The 20,223-nt window shown below is 49.2% G+C and overlaps 6 protein-coding genes across 6 annotated transcripts; 3 read left to right on the forward strand and 3 right to left on the reverse strand.

Annotated features, from left to right (window-relative positions):
• Nucleotides 1–31: 31 nt before the first annotated feature.
• MIND_00606500 (Glycoside hydrolase family 95 protein) lies at nucleotides 32–3,487 on the reverse strand (the record flags this gene model as incomplete). Its single annotated transcript, XM_037362820.1, has 17 exons — nucleotides 32–316; nucleotides 359–394; nucleotides 442–478; nucleotides 525–562; nucleotides 613–859; nucleotides 907–955; nucleotides 1,005–1,070; nucleotides 1,118–1,213; nucleotides 1,259–1,367; nucleotides 1,420–1,575; nucleotides 1,623–1,706; nucleotides 1,752–1,837; nucleotides 1,884–2,578; nucleotides 2,627–2,762; nucleotides 2,807–2,842; nucleotides 2,891–3,022; nucleotides 3,061–3,487. 17 exons carry the CDS (start codon nucleotides 3,485–3,487, stop codon nucleotides 32–34), a joined length of 2,715 nt encoding a protein of 904 aa, XP_037220741.1.
• Nucleotides 3,488–4,653: 1,166 nt separating this feature from the next.
• MIND_00606600 (uncharacterized protein) lies at nucleotides 4,654–5,535 on the reverse strand (the record flags this gene model as incomplete). Its single annotated transcript, XM_037362821.1, has 7 exons — nucleotides 4,654–4,788; nucleotides 4,836–4,879; nucleotides 4,924–5,064; nucleotides 5,122–5,213; nucleotides 5,266–5,326; nucleotides 5,372–5,443; nucleotides 5,493–5,535. 7 exons carry the CDS (start codon nucleotides 5,533–5,535, stop codon nucleotides 4,654–4,656), a joined length of 588 nt encoding a protein of 195 aa, XP_037220742.1.
• Nucleotides 5,536–5,796: 261 nt separating this feature from the next.
• On the forward strand, nucleotides 5,797–11,793 carry MIND_00606700 (Non-specific serine/threonine protein kinase; the record flags this gene model as incomplete). The annotated part of the gene is made up of 35 exons (XM_037362822.1): nucleotides 5,797–5,892; nucleotides 5,942–6,076; nucleotides 6,123–6,174; nucleotides 6,222–6,237; nucleotides 6,283–6,601; nucleotides 6,652–6,845; nucleotides 6,900–7,029; nucleotides 7,076–7,252; nucleotides 7,299–7,404; nucleotides 7,455–7,586; nucleotides 7,638–7,857; nucleotides 7,908–8,040; nucleotides 8,089–8,293; nucleotides 8,344–8,456; nucleotides 8,502–8,529; nucleotides 8,576–8,702; nucleotides 8,748–8,809; nucleotides 8,857–8,898; nucleotides 8,952–9,270; nucleotides 9,318–9,360; nucleotides 9,414–9,562; nucleotides 9,985–10,033; nucleotides 10,080–10,405; nucleotides 10,457–10,606; nucleotides 10,655–10,672; nucleotides 10,723–10,735; nucleotides 10,789–10,835; nucleotides 10,890–10,895; nucleotides 10,943–11,016; nucleotides 11,070–11,132; nucleotides 11,180–11,272; nucleotides 11,327–11,446; nucleotides 11,490–11,575; nucleotides 11,629–11,692; nucleotides 11,744–11,793. 35 exons carry the CDS (start codon nucleotides 5,797–5,799, stop codon nucleotides 11,791–11,793), a joined length of 3,957 nt encoding a protein of 1,318 aa, XP_037220743.1.
• A 398-nt stretch (nucleotides 11,794–12,191) lies between these two features.
• On the forward strand, nucleotides 12,192–13,033 carry MIND_00606800 (Glycosyltransferase family 15 protein; the record flags this gene model as incomplete). The annotated part of the gene is made up of 3 exons (XM_037362823.1): nucleotides 12,192–12,217; nucleotides 12,270–12,732; nucleotides 12,785–13,033. 3 exons carry the CDS (start codon nucleotides 12,192–12,194, stop codon nucleotides 13,031–13,033), a joined length of 738 nt encoding a protein of 245 aa, XP_037220744.1.
• Nucleotides 13,034–13,543: 510 nt separating this feature from the next.
• Nucleotides 13,544–15,539, reverse strand: MIND_00606900 (uncharacterized protein; the record flags this gene model as incomplete). Its single annotated transcript, XM_037362824.1, has 5 exons — nucleotides 13,544–13,918; nucleotides 13,970–14,496; nucleotides 14,544–14,708; nucleotides 14,761–15,131; nucleotides 15,214–15,539. 5 exons carry the CDS (start codon nucleotides 15,537–15,539, stop codon nucleotides 13,544–13,546), a joined length of 1,764 nt encoding a protein of 587 aa, XP_037220745.1.
• A 307-nt stretch (nucleotides 15,540–15,846) lies between these two features.
• Nucleotides 15,847–20,021, forward strand: MIND_00607000 (Mitochondrial external NADH dehydrogenase; the record flags this gene model as incomplete). Its single annotated transcript, XM_037362825.1, has 22 exons — nucleotides 15,847–15,855; nucleotides 16,054–16,164; nucleotides 16,222–16,344; nucleotides 16,391–16,412; nucleotides 16,463–16,602; nucleotides 16,656–16,832; nucleotides 16,877–16,898; nucleotides 16,946–17,007; nucleotides 17,054–17,091; nucleotides 17,139–17,163; nucleotides 17,209–17,457; nucleotides 17,505–17,589; nucleotides 17,638–17,990; nucleotides 18,043–18,164; nucleotides 18,484–18,960; nucleotides 19,006–19,202; nucleotides 19,257–19,280; nucleotides 19,326–19,418; nucleotides 19,466–19,586; nucleotides 19,642–19,835; nucleotides 19,890–19,926; nucleotides 19,973–20,021. 22 exons carry the CDS (start codon nucleotides 15,847–15,849, stop codon nucleotides 20,019–20,021), a joined length of 2,730 nt encoding a protein of 909 aa, XP_037220746.1.
• Nucleotides 20,022–20,223: the final 202 nt, after the last annotated feature.

Genomic DNA, 20,223 nt, shown 5'->3' on the forward strand with positions numbered 1-20,223 from the left:
ATAGAATCGGATAGAGTAGAGTACACATACGTTAGAAACTTGTCATAGTGCGACGGAAGCCGCCGCTAGTCTTGAATGAGGTAACCATCTTGTTACCAAACACCACTTGGACCGGCCGCGACACTACTTGCGCGTCAACCTGGAAGGAAGCGCGCGTCGGCTTTGAATTCGTCCAAGCTAAATCAACAGTGATTCCACCGCGAACACGCGCTCCTTTAATGAAGCCAGTGGACCATGTCGCGGGCAAAGCTGGAAGTAAGGTGATTGTCAGTGGAGTTGAAAGAGCTTCGACATCCGGCGCTTGAAGGAGAGCGTTCTATGTGATCGTTAGACGGCGTCTGATGACGAGTTGTCTCACCAAAATTGCCGCCGGTAGTCCTAAATTGGCGTCGATCTGTTCTTCATTCAGAATACCCCCCCAAATGTTTGAGCAAAACAGACCTGGAATATCGGGGTAGCATCGAATGGATTGTAAAGGCTGAGATTCGAGTAAGACTTTTGATCTCTGTGGCAATAGAAAGTACCTGAATAGGTTCTCAGCAAAGTTTTCGTAAATTCCATACTGGCAGATTTGAGCAAGAAACGCTGATACGGGAACGAAAATGACTTGACTGTGAGCTCATGATAGAACTGCGCTGGATTCTTCAGCTGTGCCCATGCTGCCGCCCGCCACATTTTCTCCCAACCCGAGTCAGCGTCGGGGCCAGTCCCATTACCCCGATGCACCAAGCTGACCGTGGTTGCGTCGATAATTTGTGCCTTGTTATATGTCGCACGAGAGCCATTTATGATCAAGTTGCCTTGCGTGCCCTGATCAAACGAAGCGATCGCATAACCCGGATAGAGACCTATCAGATGACTATTCGTCTATGACTTGGTAGCTCGTCAAAGTTGTGGGTGGATTACCTGAGGTGACGATGGGTATCGGTGGGCGAGTCTTGATCAACTTTCCATTCTGGCAAGTATTATCAGCGCCCCGCACGCGAGCCAATAAAAAGGTATACCCTGAAGTTGACCCCATCGGCCGATGCGCAAGCCTTTGTCCATGGCGGCCTTCTTCGCTCGTACCTCTACCCGAAATGAATTAATACATGAACATACCGCCTAGAAATCAAACCTTCAAGAAAGGCGGTATCAGTATCGCCTGATGCTGCGAACCCCTTTTCGACTGAGTTGAATAATTGCCAGATCAGTTGCTGAGCATGAGCGCAGCCTTGGAACTCGTCAGAGTGGGAAGGTCGAAGAGATATCCACGCACCGAACGTAATAGGAGCCTGTTCAGGAGAATTACATGGTGCTACGACGAGTGTGCCGTCGTGGAATTTCTCGTCTGGTATTAGTTTGTCCAAATGAAACCCAGCAATCGCCTGTGATGTTGATTAGAATAGCCTCACTGCAAAACTATGAATGACCAGGGACCTTGATCAATGGCCACCCTTGAGTGCGCCACCAGAGAGTATCTTGGCTCACTTCATAGTGATCCCATATGTGAATTGCCATCCACGGGCCGCTCTCCGGATAGTTCGCCCACTCTGCAAACCCAGGGTAGTACTTCATTCCAGTGTGACCGAATATCTATTCTAGCTTCAGCCAGTCCTCACGTGACAGTTACTTAGACTCACGTTCATCTCATTGTGTGTCACCCATCCTCGAGATATGTTGTACAGAACCTGTGCAGTGTAAGCTCCTCGCGGAGCCCAGTTTTTCTTAGCTATTGTGAGCCTTAGCCAAACCCTTGACGGAGTTTTTACCTCGAAGTAGTTGAATAGGGAGGATGTTACGTCCAGGTTGCTCATCTCGGCACTCCAATAGTTCATTTGGATGTTGATGTTGGAGTCTATTCGTGGTTCAAGAGATTATGCAAGAGTTCGGAGAACACCCACGGTAATCAAAGCTCCACGCGTTAGAGTACCCCAATCCCCAAACACCACCAAGGTTTGAAGGCAATATTCCTCTGGCACTACTACCAAGCAAGTATCTGCCGTAGTTGAACATGAGCCACTCAAGATACGGATTGCCCTGATCAATTTGGTACGCCGCGATAAGAGAGTCGGTAGGTTGTGATAGTTGTGGGGTCTGTCCAAGAGACAATTCAAATTTGCCAAACGTAGCACCGAAGTCAGCAAAATGTTGGGATCGCATAGCGGTGTAAGACGCCTTTGAAACGGCTGGATCATTGATGAGTTGTAAGACAGTAGCATGAGGGTCAGGTCCACGGAACGAGAAGCCGTGTGCTAAGTCCCCTGCGTTTTGGTCAAACTCAGTTTCTCCTACCCACGTGATCCAAGTCTCGGTGGCGTGACCACTGACGAGAACAGTCGCGTTCGCAGAGCCAAGCGAAGTGCAAGTGACTTTTCCTCCCGTGCTACGAACGCGAAATAGGAGCTCATAAAGCATACCAGGGAGACTTGCAGTCCCACGGATGCGAAGAGTCGAGGAATCGAGACACGTGATATTGGGGGTTGGTAGACCGTCTTCCAGAGCAGAAGAAAATGCAACGGATACCGACGGAAGGGTGCCTGAGCGGGCAGAGATGTGATGGGTACAAGCCTGAGTCGGGTTAGAGCAAAACGTTTCACTGAAAAGGATTAGTTAAGACGAGTAGCAAATATCCATAGCACCATACCGTATGAAAACGGTTCCATTCTGCGACCAGGTTGTCCGAGAAATGCCCTGGTCGAGGTCCAACCACCGCCCATAGTCGGAAACGGGACCCGTCGTGTTCAAGGTGGAAATCAGATAGCCAGCGCCAGCAAAAGACCCTGCAAACGTTATTGGGCAATCACTTGGTGTTCGATCGCCAAACCATAGGCTCCAGGATCAGTTGCCAGTGAGTCGATATCTGGTCCACAATGAGACCGCAAAATCAAGTATTAGTAATAATACTTACTGTCGATGTTGCCAGTGGGGCTGGAGAAGATGGCTTGTCGGTACTGCTGCATGGCAATGGCCATCGCTGGCGCCTCGTTGGGCTGCTTATTGCCACCATTATAGGTCTGTGGCGAATTGGAAGTAAGAAAAGCTGATTCAAACGACTTTCCTCATCTTGGAACGGCCCACCAGACCACAAAGATTCAATATTAAGCTGTGTTATTTCTTGAGATGTGCCACCAGGTGTCATCGCTCCCAGATAGCCATTTCCGAGGGGTAGCCATGTCCTGGACCAGAACGCACCACCGTCTGAAAGCGGTTGGTCTACAATCCGAATTTCGGGGGTCCCGTCTTCACCTTTATACCAAAGTCCATTTCCTGAGGCCGGAAAACCTGGCGGCGCAGCGATAGACTTGGCGACGATTGGAACGACTGTGAAAACCCGTCGAAGCCACATGAACAGCAGTGAGAGAAGAAATTTGGATTCATCTAGAATATAAGGCCACGCTGGCGGGGCTATTTCGGTGGAAAGAAGGAGAGTCTGCATTGGCACATGACCGTCAACGACAAAGACGACGGGCCGCCTGTCACATTCCACACTATTTCGGTTTCCCATGTTGCGCGAGCGTCGGCGATTGAGTGAACCCCTCCAACAAGCGACAGCAAAACTCGCCAGTCGCCGCCAGTCTCTTCCTACTCGTCTGGACACCAGACCGCCCTTCGTTGTTCCTTTCTACTACCACCCCCCTGCCAATACTAGTACAAACAAACCCAAATCCTCTGTTTCGAAGCCGGTTTCAGTCAGTCAGAAGGCGCCATCTTGTAAGTCATATGCTTGAGCGTGCCGTATTCGACTGAGTAGCCACACCAGTGTCTCCAAATGAGGCTGCTCGCCATCGTCTCCAACCTCGTCAACATAGACCCGGCCCCTTCCCAACAAAGATTCCTTGCCCGAAAGTACACGCTCAAGCTAGAACTCCTACTATTGCCCGGATTCGCTACACTCCACCATCTCTTCGGACGCCTACCAGCGAATCGCCAATCATTCCGGTCTTCACCACTGTTTCCCCGTCCCCACTATCTCGCGTCCGACAAGCTGTCTCTGAGATCTCTAACGAACCTCGGCTGATTAAAAGCAATCGCCTGGACTTGAATCTTGACAGGAGCTATACAGAACAGCATAATTCATCTCGCACTACAAGCAAACCAGTTCCGCTACCAGTCGACACTGTTGTCAGTCCCACTCACCCAGTCCAACTTAGCATCAAGTGTCTCGATCGCAAGCCTAGCATCACAATCAACAAGAGCAGTCCACAATGCGATCGTCTCCCCATGGCCACGGCGTCGAGTGCCACGCAGCAACATTGTGAGGAGCTCACATCATCACCAGTCCATGACGAGACTATGGTCATCGACTCAGTCTTTGGGCCAAGACGGGTTCGGAGGGTCATTGTTCCACCATTTTCTGAAAGCTCCGTACCATCCAGAGACCCTAAGATCGTAACAGAAATAGCCAGTCTTAGAGCGCAGAAAAAGGTTGGGAATCGCGTCATATAATGTTGTACTTTTTGGGAGACAAATGATATTGAGGTTCAAACAACACTCTGACCGGCCAGAGCAGGGTATACATGGTAAGAGTATGCAACTGTTCAACGGCTGTAGCAAAAAAAGGTGTAAGTAACTGGTCCGGCCAGTTAAGGTGGATCAGATTCCTTGGAGTTTCATGCAGAACCATTTCAATAGTAGTCGCCCCTCGTCCACCGGCCATCGGTTTCAAGTCATTCAGTTCATCTTGGCGTATGGAAGGAATTGACTATCGCGGCCATATTCAACGAAGTCCGTGTTTTCGTCGGGGCGGATGGAAGGATCGTAACGGGAAAGAGGCATCCTGAAGATGTGCTTGTTTCCGAGGTTGCTCTGCCAAAATGGTTGGAAACCCGGAAGGATTACAGACAGCGCCTTACCTGGGTAATAGAGTAACGCAGGGTGATGATCGTGGTGAAAAAGACTGGCAAAGTAAGGATATAGCGCTGAAAGTGGTTGGACACTTACACATGAGCCACTCAATCCAGACAAGGATACGGAGAGCGGCAAGTTCTTGGCACCATTGGATAGTGTCAGGGAAATCGCTGGGTATCACCCCGCAGTTAAGCGGGACGGATTGCCAGCGAGAGCTGGAGAAGGCGTTGAATGCTGTTGATAGGTCCAGAATGAGCGTTCGTCACGACAGCCGCCGGGAATTTTGCGCACCCAGCCAAAAGATGCCCAAGACAGAGAAAACACCAATTTCAAACTGAGGACGACCAGTATAAGAACTGTTAAAGCAAAAGTCCACAAATGTCCTGAAATGGATTCAGCCCATAGCAACTCAACACTGAGTTGAGCGAAACAAACATCGTGCCAACCAACGCGAAGGTGATGATGGAAAGGACGAAGGGGAAACGATCAGCAATGACTAGGCCTTGTGAGTATCAAAAAAGCTAATGCATAGAATACGCACAAAAGAAATCCTGGTAGAGGTTAACTCGGGTCGAAAGGGCAAGTACGATGATGTTGAGGAGGAGGAGCAAGACTATGACGAGCGATTAGATAGTCAACTAATGGCAAACTTTACAACGCACGGTGGGCGGCAACCTTTGCCCTGCCAACTTTAGAGAAAGACATCGTATGAACAAAAAGAGTGGAAGGGAAGATGGAGGCAAAGAGAGAGAGACGCTTGGTCCATCACTTGTTGATCATAACCAAGGTGACAACATGTGTTCTTGATACAGCCTCAACCCTTGCTCAGTGACCCAGTGGCCCAAGTTAATAGTTATTTTCCTACTGATCCCTACTAATCCTAGGCATAAATAACACTACGGACCGTGAATGGAGGGTAGTTTGGGAAAGTCGTGATGTGATCGGAACCAAACTCTGCCACTGGCCATGTTGTCTCGACCAGGTCGAATCCAACGGGCTCAATTTGTGCTCAGACGCGTTGCGTTTTACCAACACCACGCCCAGATAAAGGCGAATATTGGGGTGAATTGTCGCGTCCCAAGCCGTTGCGGGTTTGACCAAAGAGGTACAGGCCCCCCATGAAAAAGCACTCGCTTCTGTCCAAAATGTCATTCGAAAAGTTTACGGGAAATATGACTGCGAAATATTTGGGAGTTTTCGCACTGGACTCGCGTCTAGAGACAGCGATGTTGATATGGTCATCCTCGTTCAGTCCATTCTTTCAAAGCTCAACTGCTATTCAAGTGTGTCAGGACCCGCAACGTCCGTATGGTTTCGCGCCAAACACTGATCCAAAACTTCCGCGTAGGTCTTGCCGTCCGTTATTGTGGCTTATTTGAAGCGTCCTCCAGCTATTTACAACATCCGGTTCGGTCTCTCGGGTACTTATCACTTCCGTTGACCTCTCCATAGCTCAGTTGCAAAGACTTTAAAAAGAGCTGGGTTCGATGTTATCAAAACTGTTCCCAATGCCACGGTCCCAATAGTAACCTTTCGACTCAGACGGACAACTCTCCTGGTGGATCTGAACGTAAATGAACGACTGGGAGTTTTCAACTCAGATCTAATCAAGCGATACTGTCAACTCAGTCCAGTACTCAACCCACTCATCCGCTACCTCAAGATCTGGGCGAAGTTACTTGATCTTAATGACCCATCTCCTGTAAAGGCCGGAGCTCAGCCGACTTTTAGTAGTTTTGCCCTCACGATGATGAGCATTGCATTTTTACAGGTGTGTTCCAACACAGTGGTCGTTTTTTTGTTCCATCAAGCTTTCGCTAGAGCCGTGGACTGCTCCCGAACTTGCAAGCTGGTTTACCTCCCATCAACGCTGCTGCAGAGGATTATCAGGGAACTTATTGGCGCCATGTCCGTAGTGGCAGAATCGATTGCTGCGATGTTCGGTACTCTATGGCAGAAGGCTGGAGACCGCCAGAGCAACCATCGGTGATACAACTGGTCCGAGATTGGTTTAGGTCAGTTAGCAGATAGTCCCGTTGCCATTGTTTGCAACTAACTTTCCACCGCAGATGTTGGGGAGACGAGTTTGACTACACTCAACAAATGCCGAGCATATCCCAGGGCGGATTCGTTGATCGTCTCGCCAGTTTTCATCCACACAGTCCATTCTGCATCGCTGATCCTTTCATACCGAGCAAGGTTTCAAGCCTCTTTATTTATTGGAATAGTGCTGATGTTAGCTTAGAACCTCACTCAAGGAATAACCAAAGCAACTCTAAAACGCTTCAGGATGTCGTGTTCGTCGTATGCAGATGAGATGAAGTCGAATACCCATGGATTGCCCTTAAATCCCCAGAACCCCAAGGATAAAATAAAAATAAAAACAATAGAGGAATTGCTTGGGGGTCCTACAGAGCATACTGTGTATTAATAATCGCCTAATCTACGACGAGTCCTTTTGCTGTAAGGATCACGTCACGCAGCCTCTCTACATTAAACTCCCACTCAGTCGCTGGCGGCAACACTCCCCGATAGACGCAGTCAACATGTCTTGGAAACTTGGCTCCTCGAAAAGTGCGTCAGGCCAGCACAAACTGTCTCACGTCGTGCTCAAGTCACATTAGAGACGAAAGAAACAAAGGAAAACGGGGTTGTCTCCCGATCGGTCACTCCCATTCCTTCGCGGCCAACAACCCCAAAGGCAGCCAATGGAGACCAATTCAGGAGTGGAATGCTCACCATCCGCATCTTTTCCGGTTCGCAGAGTCCCCCGACAGTCGTCCTTGAACAGTGCTGATTTCATCTAGGTCGTGGGCTTTCTCTTCCGCCCGATGTGTCTGTCCCAGAGTCGATTCAAAAGGCCCTTAACTCACCACAAACGGCTCGGAAACCTGCAAACAATCGCGAGAGTATGCAGCGCAAACGCCATCTTCCCTATGTCGTTCTCGAATTCGACAAGAATGAGATCTTGATCGACGCTATGGACGGCGACCTTGCTAGTCCAATGTGGAATTATCGCGCTCATTTGTGAGTTTTTTTGTAATGTTATATAAGACTGTCGACTTTAATAACTCCAGCGACGTGTCTCGTACATCCAATGTCTCCGTCAGTGCCTATTTGCGAACAGAGGCAGCAGTCCAAGGCCAAGAGGATATGGGCAACGATTTTCTGATGGCGCGAGTCGATTTGACCCCAACTCTGGATGGCCATGCAAGTGTTGTCGTTGGTTGACGGTTTCCTTGTTAATCGTTGATATAGCACGCGTCGGATGAGTGGTACGCCGCAACAGCAGGTTCCGGGTCATTCCACCTTAAGATCGACTTCCGCCCAACCCGCGACGAGCCGCTTACTATTGAAGCATTCGAGCTCCTGAAGGTTATTGGCAAGGGCAGCTTTGGCAAGGTCATGCAAGTTAGGAAGAAAGACACTGGGCGAATCTATGCGCTCAAAACCATCCGGAAAGGTACAGCTGCGCTGGTGGCTCATTTAGTGGTCTGACGTGATGATCTCTAGCACATATCGCTCAACGTCCGGGTGAAATAACACACATTCTTGCTGAGAGAACTGTTCTCGCCCTCGTCAACAATCCCTTCATCGTGCCTTTGAAATTCTCCTTCCAGAATCCCGTATGTCTCATGTTAGCTTTGCTCCTCATCTGATGTCTTCACCAGGATAAACTTTACCTCGTCATGTCATTCGGTACCTCCAGCAAGATGTGGCGGGATCACTTCTAATCTATTTTTAGTCAACGGCGGGGAGCTATTTTACCACCTACAACGAGAGGGCAAATTTGATCAGGACCGCAGCCGTTTCTACGCTGCGGAGTTACTTTGTGCTCTAGAGCATCTCCACGGCTTCAATGTCGTTTATCGGTACGAGGCATTGCCTTTTCCCATTTGCCCCTAACCAGACTCTAGCGATCTCAAGCCGGAGAACATCCTTTTGGACTACACGGGCCATATCGCGCTCTGTGACTTCGGTAGGATACTTGTCATCTGTTGAGATGTTGCCTCACAACTTCAATAGGTCTGTGCAAATTGAATATGTCAGAAACGGAAAAGACCAACAGTGCGCCATTTGATTGTCGTTTGAAAAGTCTAGTTCTCAAATGGGACTTGCAGCATTCTGTGGCACACCTGAGTATATTGCTCCGGAACTCCTTGAGAGTCAGGGATACACCAAGACTGTTGATTGGTGGACACTAGGCGTCTTGCTCTACGAAATGATGACAGGACTACCACCATTTTACGACGAAAACGTCAACACGATGTATCAGCGCATCCTGACCGATCCGCTCAACTTCCCTTCGGACATGTCCTCTGAGGCCAAAAACGTCATGACCGGTCTACTTCAACGGGATCCAGCCAAACGACTTGGTGCGCACGGCAGTGAAGAAATCAAAAAGCACCCCTTCTTCGCGAAGTATATCGATTGGAATAGGTAGGGTCATAGACTCATTAGAACGAACTTGACTAACACGAGTGCAGACTTCTTGCGAAGAAATATCCAACACCATTCAAGCCGAGTGTGGTGCGTCGCACTCCATTTTCTTTCGGCAGCCGCGCTCAATCTCTTTCCTACAGGAATCCGTTCTTGATGTCGCTAACTTTGATCCTGACTTCACCAACGAATTGCCACAAGATTCAGTTGTTGCAGACTCGGCGCTATCGGAGACCGTCCAAGATCAATTCCGAGGGTTCACCTATAACCCTGCTAACGAACATCTCTCCGAGTCAGTTAGCTACTCCAGTGGTCTATAAAGTTGTATGTTGTGTGATACCCATGGATTCGATTCGATTGTCCCAACTGCTTGTTCTCACATTCAACCCACATTTCATTTTGGACCATGCTCAGTCACAGTCACGTTTGTCACATAACAAAATACCACCACCATAGTCTTCAAGAGGAACAGTCGAAGGAGGCATTCCAACAATGCGCCCCGAAACCTACAGAGCCTCACGTCAACATGATGCTGGAACCAAAGTCTAATTTAAACTGGCGAAATATAACTGCTGCGGTGGAACCGAAGTTACAGGCACTAAAATAAGCCTGTTGCGGCTGGTATTCATTGGAGCCTCTTACACAAGATTCTGACCTCTCTTTCCCACTCCCTTCGAAGAGAGCCTGTTGCTCGTTTCTTACAATGTCCTATAGCTACGGCGCCGTCACTCGGCGACGATACGTCATTGTCATTGTTGTTATTGTGCGTTCTTTGCGTCTCTTATTCTACTCACTAAGCCACAGACTAGATCTCCTTGCTCTACCTCACAGAAAGGTCTATACGAGACGATCCTCCTCCAATTCCATCGACAGCTGCACCGTCTCGGAGCACAATATCCTTGCCTCATAGGATCAGTTCCGCGTCTTCGCCCACATCTTCACCCACAAGCTATCCAGAAACCGGTCCATGTGCTGCTCGACCACGAGTAAATGCTACACTTTTGATGCTTGCACGCAATAGTGACCTACTCGGTGCACTATCTAGCGTCTCCCAACTTGAAGAGAGATTCAACAAACACTGCAACTATCCTTGGGTCTTCTTGAACGACGAGCCGTTCACAGACGAATTCAAGTCGTGCGCTACATTATATCGCGCCTCACTACCCTTATATATCACGTGAACCAGCGAGATGTCGAAGATTACCAATGGCTCTTTGTCGTTTGGTCTCGTGAGCAGCGAAACCTGGCTCCAGCCAGACTGGATCGACGAAACATTGGCCAAGGCTGGACGCGAGAAAATGGTTGCGCAAGACATTATCTACGCTGATAGCGTCCCGTAGGCATCTACCTCTCATCTATTAGGTCGACTGACATCCTTTTCAAGCTATCGCAACATGTGCAGGTGTGTCCCACATGAAAACGACTTTGCTCGAGCGTTGAGCTTCCCGTCAGATTCAACTCTGGTGTGCGCAGCTCTGTTTTCGCTTCCCATTTGGTTGTAGATTCGATCCGTTCTAGTTCTTTTTCAAGCACCCACTAGTTCTTCCATACCGATACTATTGGCGGTGGGCCTAGCTCCAACTCTTCTCGCTCAAACTTGACAATGACGCTCTGGACAGAGTCGAGTGCGCATTCGTTAGCCAACGGTTATCTGGTGGCTGAATCTGACCAGACCGGAAATTGAGTATTTTTGTGACATAACCAATGACCCATTCAATTATATGGTCGAGAACCATAAAATATATGGTGCGTGCCATTGAGAATCAAATAGACGGGAGACTAACTACGTAGGCCTGTAGGCTTCACCATATCATTCTATGAGTGGGAGCCAACAATTCCTACCCTTTGGAGCGCCGTGAAAGGCTTGTCAACCTTGCTCACGGAGACGCATCCTTAACCGCGGCATTAGAGTTCATTGCAAAATATCCACAATACGTCGCTGACGACAATTCTATGGCGTACTTGTCAGACGATGGAGGCCAGACATATAACCTTTGCCATTGTAGGCCGTTCTATCTTCCTAACCTAGCGGCCGGTTAATTTGATTCGCCAATAGTTTGGAGCAACTTTGAGATTGCCGACATGGACTTTTGGCGTGGGCGTGCCTATCAAGCATTCTTCGACTTTCTGGAGGCTAAGGGCGGTTTCTACTACGAGCGCTGGGGAGACGCGCCTGGTTAGTAATTTCTCTGAAATTCGACTGTAACTTAGCTTCGTAGTCCACAGTATCGCGGTCGCTCTGTTTGCGCCGAAAGCACAGCTCCATTTTTTCCAAGATATTGGGTACCGACATAGCCCGTTTCAGGTTGGTTGTGATATTCTTCTTGATTATAATCCTGAGCGGTTGCCTGTTTGCAGCATTGCCCACAAGGACCGGAATGGGAATCCAACGGGTGTGGATGTGACCCGACAGACACATTGGGTGAATATTTCCCTGTCCCAGTTTGTTTTAGCCTTGATCATAGTGCCACAGACTACCGAGAACAGTCTTGCATACCAAGGTTCCAGCGCCTATTTTCTTGACTCATGGGCGCTGAGGCTTGTAGTATCAACAGTAGAGAAGTAATTGTACTCAGACGAATTGTGTGCGTAGTGGCGGCAGCTACTTGCTTACTAGTACCGAAAGTGATGACGATCGAATCTCAGTTCTTCGGTGTTAGCTCCGAGTCCCGACACCATCTTTATGTTACGCCACACTACGTACCCAACCAACAATAGTCCTCGTGTTGCCCGCAAGGCTCTGTTTTGGCAGCGCGAGCGTCGTGGCAACAATAAATATTAATCCCCTTTAGTTTCGAATGATCCAGCAACATACGATTCTTCTTTTTTTCTTTTCTCTCTCTCCTTGACTTTCCCCACGCAGTTTTCGTTCATTCTCTGTGGCTTTTGGTTCTCTGCTCTCTTCCACTGGACTGTCTTGTATGTCAGTGGACTTGGCGGTGTCCAGGTGCGTTTGTTACCGGATGTCGTGACGGACACCATCTCATCATTTCTGGCAGTCGCAATGGTCAGCGGTCCCCGTCGTCGTATATGCATGTCCTAGTCCCAAGCGACAGCATTCACCCCTACGAGGTTATTGCAGAGGACACATTCGATGGGTTGCCACCCATTTCGTGCTTGGAGCACCAACTTATGGAGGAGGCAGAGGCAGAACTCGAGGGAGAGGAGAATGACGACAATGACGACGAGGATACAGACGCTGAACAGGAGGCAGAGCGCCCGCCAGCCAAGCGACGGAGCCCGGAATTGTGTAGTCAGCGGAAACTTGTTGATGGGGAAGATGAGCAGTTATCCGAACCTACAACCTGCAAGCGAGCGGAATATGAGCGCAAAGATGACGACGACGACGACGACGATATAGAGTTACACCCACCCCTGAAGAGGTCAAGATTCGAAGATTTCTCGGAAGAGTCTGGCTTTGGGGTTCTCCACAACTGCAACGGTACGCTGGAGAACAAAGAGGTGAGTGATGTTGAATGGTTTTTTTTTTTTCTGCGGCTGATAACGTTCACAGCATCCCAAGGGCGTATTTGCATGCAAAGGATGCTCAATAACCTTCGGCCGCGGGTCAGACCTTGAGCGTCACTGGCGGTCTATCCATCTACAGAAGACATGGAAGTGTCTTGCTCCAGAGTGTGGGAGTAGGGAAGAGTTTTCCAGGAAGGATTCGTTGTTTCGCCACATTTCAGTTGCACACAAAGAAGATAGCGAGCGGTTAAAGGCATTGTACAGGCGAAGGGAGGCAAGCGCCAGTTCTGGTTGATTAGATAACAATTGTTGTACATTTTGTAGCGATTAGATAGTGGCGCGTTGAATCGGTTCAAGTTGAAGTTGAAGTTCGTTGAAAGAGGGTGTGACTGCGTGTGACGTAGCTCCAATTGTTCAAGTTAGTTCAGGATAGATAATGATTGGAGGTAAGCCGACAAGCGGCGTAGCACAAACTGATTGTAGACTGAAGTCAAACTGAGAGTTTGTAGAGAACAAGCTGAAGGCTGCAAGCCCACTTATTTATGAAATTCTCCAAAAAAAATAAAAAATTTCTGAAATTTATAACCATGCTTGGAATGCCTAAAGACTCTGAATCAAATGTAGATAGCACAGGTTTTAACCCTGACTTCAAGACAGACTATTCATATTTTATCTAGCATACTGCTATGTACTGTTAGCTATAAGTTTATCGCCAGAAAAGCGGCCGGCCCGACAGATCCGGTTTGACGTGAGAGCCATCAGTGTTACAGGGGTCGTGACAATCATTCTCATTCTCGACGGTCCATTAGCACAAACTTAAATCAGTTTGTGAATGATACGACATCGCCTCCCTGTCCTCACTCATCAACCTTGCATACTCCAGAATTAACCTATAAAAATGTGCAACCATGTCCTCTCTCCTCCAAAACCTCCTGCTCCACGCTCGCCCCTGTTCGGCAATCTTGCGCGCCAGGTCTTCGTGTGCTCCGACTCCACTGGAATCTCCGCGAAAAAATATGACAGCGTCATGGAGGTCGTTAAGATCTAGTTGGATAGGAATGTAGTGAACCCATGGCTGAACACGGTCAAGCCACCATTCAGGATATAAGGACGCCTTGAACACGAGCGCGTTAGAGGTTATCAATCGCTTGAACCGCCCCGACCAGCCATTCCCGTCAACCTATAGAGGAGGATAATGGTCAACTCGAAGACCTGTTTGGGAAAGTCTTACATCTAATACATATCGATACTCGCCAGCATCCTTGGCCGACTGCCGTTTTCGCCACGGGAATAACTTTTGTAGGAGTTCACAAGTCTGCTTGTCGCACATGATTGGGTCGCCCGCAAATGCAACGTCGAATATCCCCGGGTTCACTCTTGCGCTTCTAATCTGGACTGGCTGTCCAACGGGATCCGTGGGGCTGTTACTGGGACCGAGAATAGAAATTGATCCGCGAATGTTGTTGGTGAGTTGCATCAATAATGCGCGTTGGGATGTTCTCCAGCGCGTCTTCTGGGAGTGGAATATGCCTGTGTTGCTACCGCGCCAGAGGACACGCTCGTCTGGTCTATCTTGCCAGTCTGGATTATCTCCGTGAGAAAGGTCGTCCACCCAGCCATAAGGAGTAGGAAAGCGGATATTGTGGTGTAGATGCGAGGAGCAATACGAAAATTCTGGAACTAATTCCCGCTGAGGGGTGGGGCCTTTATCGTACGAGAGCAATTGGCCGTGTCGCCAGAAGTGGCGAGGGTGCAGACCTTCCAGATCAAATTAGAGACAGAATCGCATCCCATAACGAGCTCACATGGATCCATAGCAAGCTTGTGGTCATGAATGAATGTCTTCTTGGAATTGGGAGGTGGTGGCTCAGACGCTTCGTCAATAGAAAAGTCGCGGGCAGGGGACCCAGGCGAGCAGGCTGATATCCAACCAGTTGGGTCAATGTTTGGTAGCTGGTTTCGACGAACATCTTCAGACAAAATATTAGCGTCAGACTGCTAAAAGAATGGGCGCCGGAGTACATTTATTCTGTCTGGCAGCCCTCCTTGCAGCCTCTTCTACGAAATAATCGGAGAGTCGGTTTGGGCTGTCGTGTGGGGAAAACACGGCTCGGAACGGGGGAAGGCGATCCTCGACGTCCCGCAAGAGATCAACGACTGCGACAGAGCCCTTGATGAGCTGGTCGTATTTTCCTGGTGCAAACGACGTATTGACAACGTGAACTCCGGTTGTCGCGCTCTTTCCAACAGTGTACGAGTCAATCTTAGCCTCGAGTTCGGAGCGAATTGCAAGGAAATCTTTTGGCTCAAGCCCCCAGAAAGGCTCAAGGTCATCGTTTATCTGGTCGTATTCGTCTGGGAGCTCAACAGCGTGTTCACGAACGTAATCCCACCTATCCATCAATAAGCAGACATTTTAGATAGTTATTCTGCACTTGCCATTCGTCGAATCCCTTTGGTGGCGCACGGCCATACCGCCTGCGATATTCTGCTACTGCTTGTGTGAAGGTCGTGCTCGCACGTGCAAGTTTTCCTTTCCATTCTGCCTCCGCCTTCTGGATAAGCTCGTATATCGGATGAGGAGCGGCTGGGTCGACAATTTCCACCAGACCATTGACGAGAAAAACGTGTTCAGGTTGCTTCAGAGTAACATTGTTTGCTGGTTCAGATTTTGTTGGAACAGCATCGAGTTCCACGTCATCGATATCTGTGCCAGTCAACACCCGAGGGTCCAAGTAGAGGAGTGAAAACACTGCAGCTAAGGCTAACAGCAGGATACGGAGAGCGCGTTCCCTCCTCATGAGCCTGAGAGCGCCACAAGAAGTCCCAGGCTAAGGCATGACTGACGCCAACACATCTATAGGTAGCTGCCGAGACGCGTCCGAGGAAGAAATGTCATGGAGTGGTCGTTCCCTTGAGTGATACCTAAGAAATTGAGAGGGTTGGTAGGCTCTATACCAGCGGCCCAAGCTTGAAGCCGTTCTTTTTTATTTTGAAGCTTTCATTACCGTGACGGGTGTGACCGGAGATCAACAATTTGCTTGACCCGCTATAGCCCGCTATATATATAATTTTTATCGTTGCGTCAGAGTGGGTCTCGACTCAACCATGTCCTTCGTTCGCAGTCAAGGTGGTTGCTCTCGACCACTATCTCTTCTACTCTACCATTGAACATTCATAAAGCTGTGCTCAGGCAATCGCGGCCTCTAGTTCCTTTCTCGCGCGTCAGGCCTCTTCCAACCCTCCGTCATTTGTCCGCGACAGACTCAGCAAGTCCACTGACTCCCATATTTAAGCCTATCTTACGCACCTTAGGATGTTACTCCTCCGCCGCCCCCCAAGAAATCGCGATTCAAGTCTGCTGTCACGATCGCCAACAGGACTTTTTGGCTTGCACTACTGGCTGGAGCGGGATCGTTCTATTATGTGACCAAGGCACGTAAAAAAAGCTTTCAGCGCGTCCACAAAGCGAATATTGTGTAGAAAGACCGCAATCCGGGCCCGCAGCTTCCTCATGAAGCCGGCAAGAAAAATATTGTCGTTCTCGGGTCTGGCTGGGGTGCCACTGCATTTCTGAATGCGCTGGATACCACAGAATACAACGTTGTAGGTTTGGGAGCGCCTGTGATAATACCTAGCTTATCCTCGCAAGACTGTCATTAGCCCAAGGAACTGTGCGCGCGTTCCGTGTGCCATCACACCTGATTATTCTAACCTCAAGCAGACTTCCTTTTCACGCCTCTATTGCCAAGTGTAGCCGTCGGGACACTGAGTACCCGGTCCATTCTCCAGCCTACACGCTATGTTACGCGACACAAGACTCGTAATGTTAAGGTCATCGAGGCGGAAGCCCAATCAGTCGACGTAAAGTCCTTCTATCTCCAGGAGGTTACTGCCCAATTCAATTTTCTAATAAGGTTGCGAACAAGACTGTTTCTTTCATCGACAACTCCGACATCCAAGGCTCGGTATCTTCGACCACCCTTCCCTACGACTATTTGGTGTACGCTGTCGGTGCAGAGACACAAACCTTTGGAATTCCAGGTGTCCAGGAACACGCTTGCTTCATGAAAGAATTGAACGATGCTGAGAAGGTTCGTCCAAACCTCGATACACACGTTATAAGCTAATTCCGCAGTTCCAACGTCGTTTCTTAGACTGTCCGTGTCTCACTTTGAATATCCTTATACGCTCTAACACTTCCTAGGCCTTGAATCTGCTGCTTTTCCAGGCCAATCTGAGGAAGAAATCGATCGGCTACTCCATATGGTACCTCATTTTTATATCCTCATTCCCCAAAATGACTCTATTTCAGGTTGTGGTTGGCGGTGGCCCGACTGGAGTCGAGTTGAGGTACGCAACTTGGCGATTCACGATTATAACTTATTCTCGCGCGTTAGCGGAGAGCTTCACGACTTCCTTGAGGTTTAATCCCAGCCTTTGGTACTACTATTACTCATCGTGCTGCAGGAAGACCTCAAATCATGGTACCCAGAGTTAGCCGGTCGCATCAAGATCACTCTTGTCGAAGCTCTTCCCTCCGTGCTACCAATGTTCAGCAAACGCTTGATTGACTACACCATGTCGACCTTCAAGGAGAGCAAAATTGACATCATGACACAAACCATGGTGAAGGAAATCAAGGAGCGGAGCGTAACGCTGGCCATGCCGGATAAGAGCATTTCTGAAATGCCGTGCGGGATGGTAGTCTGGGCCGCCGTCAGTTCTTCGCTGTGGGGTTGAAAATTCAGTCTGATACTAAGTAGGGTAATCGCAACCGCAAGATCACGCAGGACTTGATGGCCCAGTTGCCAGCCGACCAGACAAATAAACGCGGCATTACTATTGATGGTGAGGCATTTTCTAACTCTTTTTGAGATTTGTATGACTATTTTCAAGAGAGTATGCAAATGAAGGGAACCAATGGATCCATCTTTGCGTTGGGCGATTGTACAGCATCATCACATGCACCTACTGCTCAAGTAGCGTCGCAACAAGGCGCTTATCTGGCTCGCGCCTTCGCTCAACGGGCTAAGCGTGATGCTCTGCAAACGCAGGTCACAGATTTGGAGAACACCCTCGCTATGACGTTACACGACGATACCCAGAAACAAGTCAAAGAAGAGGCGGAGTCAGCTAGAAGAGCTTTAGCTAAATTCAAGATCAGACCCTTCACCTACTCGCACCAGGGCACATTGGCATACATAGGTTCTGACAAGGCTATCGCCGACCTCCCTCTCCTGAACGGAAGTGTAAGCGCCTTTCGCTTTTGCCTGTGCATTTAAGTTACCTGATACTCTGCAGCTAGCTTCTGGCGGAGTTTTGACATATTACTTTTGGAGAAGCGCGTATCTGAGTACATTGTTCTCTTTGCGGAATCGCACCCTCGTCGCTACGGACTGGGTGCGTACTAAGATTTTTGGACGGTATGTTACCGATTAGGATCTGTTTTGTGTCAATCTGACTCTGAAATAGTGATGTGAGCCGAGAGTGGTGAAGTTTCTGGATTGATGCAACACTTTAGACATAGACTATCGTAGTAGAGGGCATAATTTGAACGTATATCGCTGAGTTGGAGTCTATCTATTTTTAGGTCGTGGTGTGGCCATCATGCTTCTTTGTTGGTCGGCCCACTCCACAGATCACCACAGATCATTGTTATGGTTGAGTGTACCTTGTCCCTGCTTCCTCCATTCCGACCCATTGTCCCTCTTTCCTCCCCTCCGCCCTCATGTTTTCTCGCAGCTTTTACGCTCTCTTCGCCACCCTGCTCATCATAACCACTTCTGCAGCTGAACACGCTCATCAGTGGTCTCGCCGCTCCCATCACGCTATTGCTAGGTCTCAAGTCCAAGTTGGGGTTGCCGTCCACTCTCCAAGGCAAAACACCCGCAAGAAATGTCGGGCCCCATCAAATCCGGGCTCGGTTGGCCTGGCAAGTGGGACTGACGTCCTTGTTACCCCCACATCTCTGTCTGCCAGACCAACGTTGACCAAATCAACGAAGCATACGACCAAAACTTCAACCTCTTTAGAGTCGTCGCACTCAGGTAGCTCAAGTGGGAGTGGTGGATCAGGGGGAGGGGGAGGAGCCCTCTCGTTGAACGCGCTATTTCCCATTGGCACGGGATCCAAGTCGTGGACAACATCTCCCAAATCATCGAATGCCATGTCTCTGTCCGACAGCACGCTCAACCCGACAAAGCTTCTCAGCGCACTGAGGTTTGTACTGTCAAGCGTCGTTCCAGGAATTCTTATCATCGTCAGTCACACCTTTATGAAGGCTCCTGACGGTAAAACAGCAATGAGAGCCATCTACCCCGAGGGTTCATGGACATACAACCACTCTCCACAAGGCGGACTAAGCTTTTATGCCCCAGGACCCCGCCAACTCGATGTCACAACTGCCAAAGAGCTTACATTTGGTTACTCGGTCTTCTTCCAAGATGGCTTCGAGTTCAACAGTCCGTCCACGCTTCTTTACTGTCTAAATCCAGCTAAATGTCCGTCTTCTGTAGTGGGTGGCAAACTTCCCGGTCTTTGTTAGTTTTGCATCCATCAACTTGTGCAGCTGCTGATATGTTTAGATGGTGGAAACAGTGCCGAGGATTCTGTTAGCTGCTCTGGTGGTCGTCGCTCGACTGCGTGCTACTCGGCTCGCCTCATGTGGCGCACGGATGGTGCGTTCTTGGCTACTTTTGGTCAATATTTGTCAATGTTTACGAAGGCATGGGCGAGGTTTACACATACCTCCCGGACTACGAAGTTGGTGGGTTTTCAGCCAACAAGGCTGTCTGCAATGTTGCGCCATTTTCGGAATGCAACCCTACCTACGGTGCCAGCGTTGGGTTAGTGGAAGTTTTACTCGGGTCTAAGTATGTTGTTCTAATCTCCCGCAACTAGGCGTGGCTCCTTCCACTTCGCCACTGGAGCATGGACCACTGTATCCCAACGGGTTCGGCTGAACGACGTTGGCAAAGCAAATGGAGAAATCCAGCTCTGGGTCAATGGCAAGAGCGTGGTCAATGTCAACGGTCTTATCCTCCGTGATAGCAGCGCTGGGAGACACCGCGGAATCCAGATGCAGACTTTTTTTGGTATCTTCACTCCGTGTTCCCCAGTTTTGTCGATATTGACAATTTGTCTCTCAGGTGGCAGCACGTCCGACTGGGCATCTCCCAAGACACAGTGAGTGCTATTGACACCAACTTAGTCTGTATACTCATTTTGGTAGGGATGCTTACTTTTCCGACTTCTCCATGGCCATCACTGAAACGCTATAAACCTCACCTTCGCCGGCAACCACTTTGCCCTCTCTGGACGACACACTCATAATCACGACACGTACTCACGCCGTCGCTCACTAAGCATACACTTTCTCTCCTTGCAACTGTCTTTTCCTGCTATCGCTGCATGCTTTCTCATCTTCTGCACCATATACGCATATGCATTTACCCACTAGTTGGGCAGGACGCCTCCATTCTA

Source organism: Mycena indigotica (assembly GCF_014461135.1).
Source record: "Mycena indigotica strain 171206Taipei chromosome Unknown Mind.scaff0005, whole genome shotgun sequence".
Taxonomy (NCBI): domain Eukaryota; kingdom Fungi; phylum Basidiomycota; class Agaricomycetes; order Agaricales; family Mycenaceae; genus Mycena; species Mycena indigotica.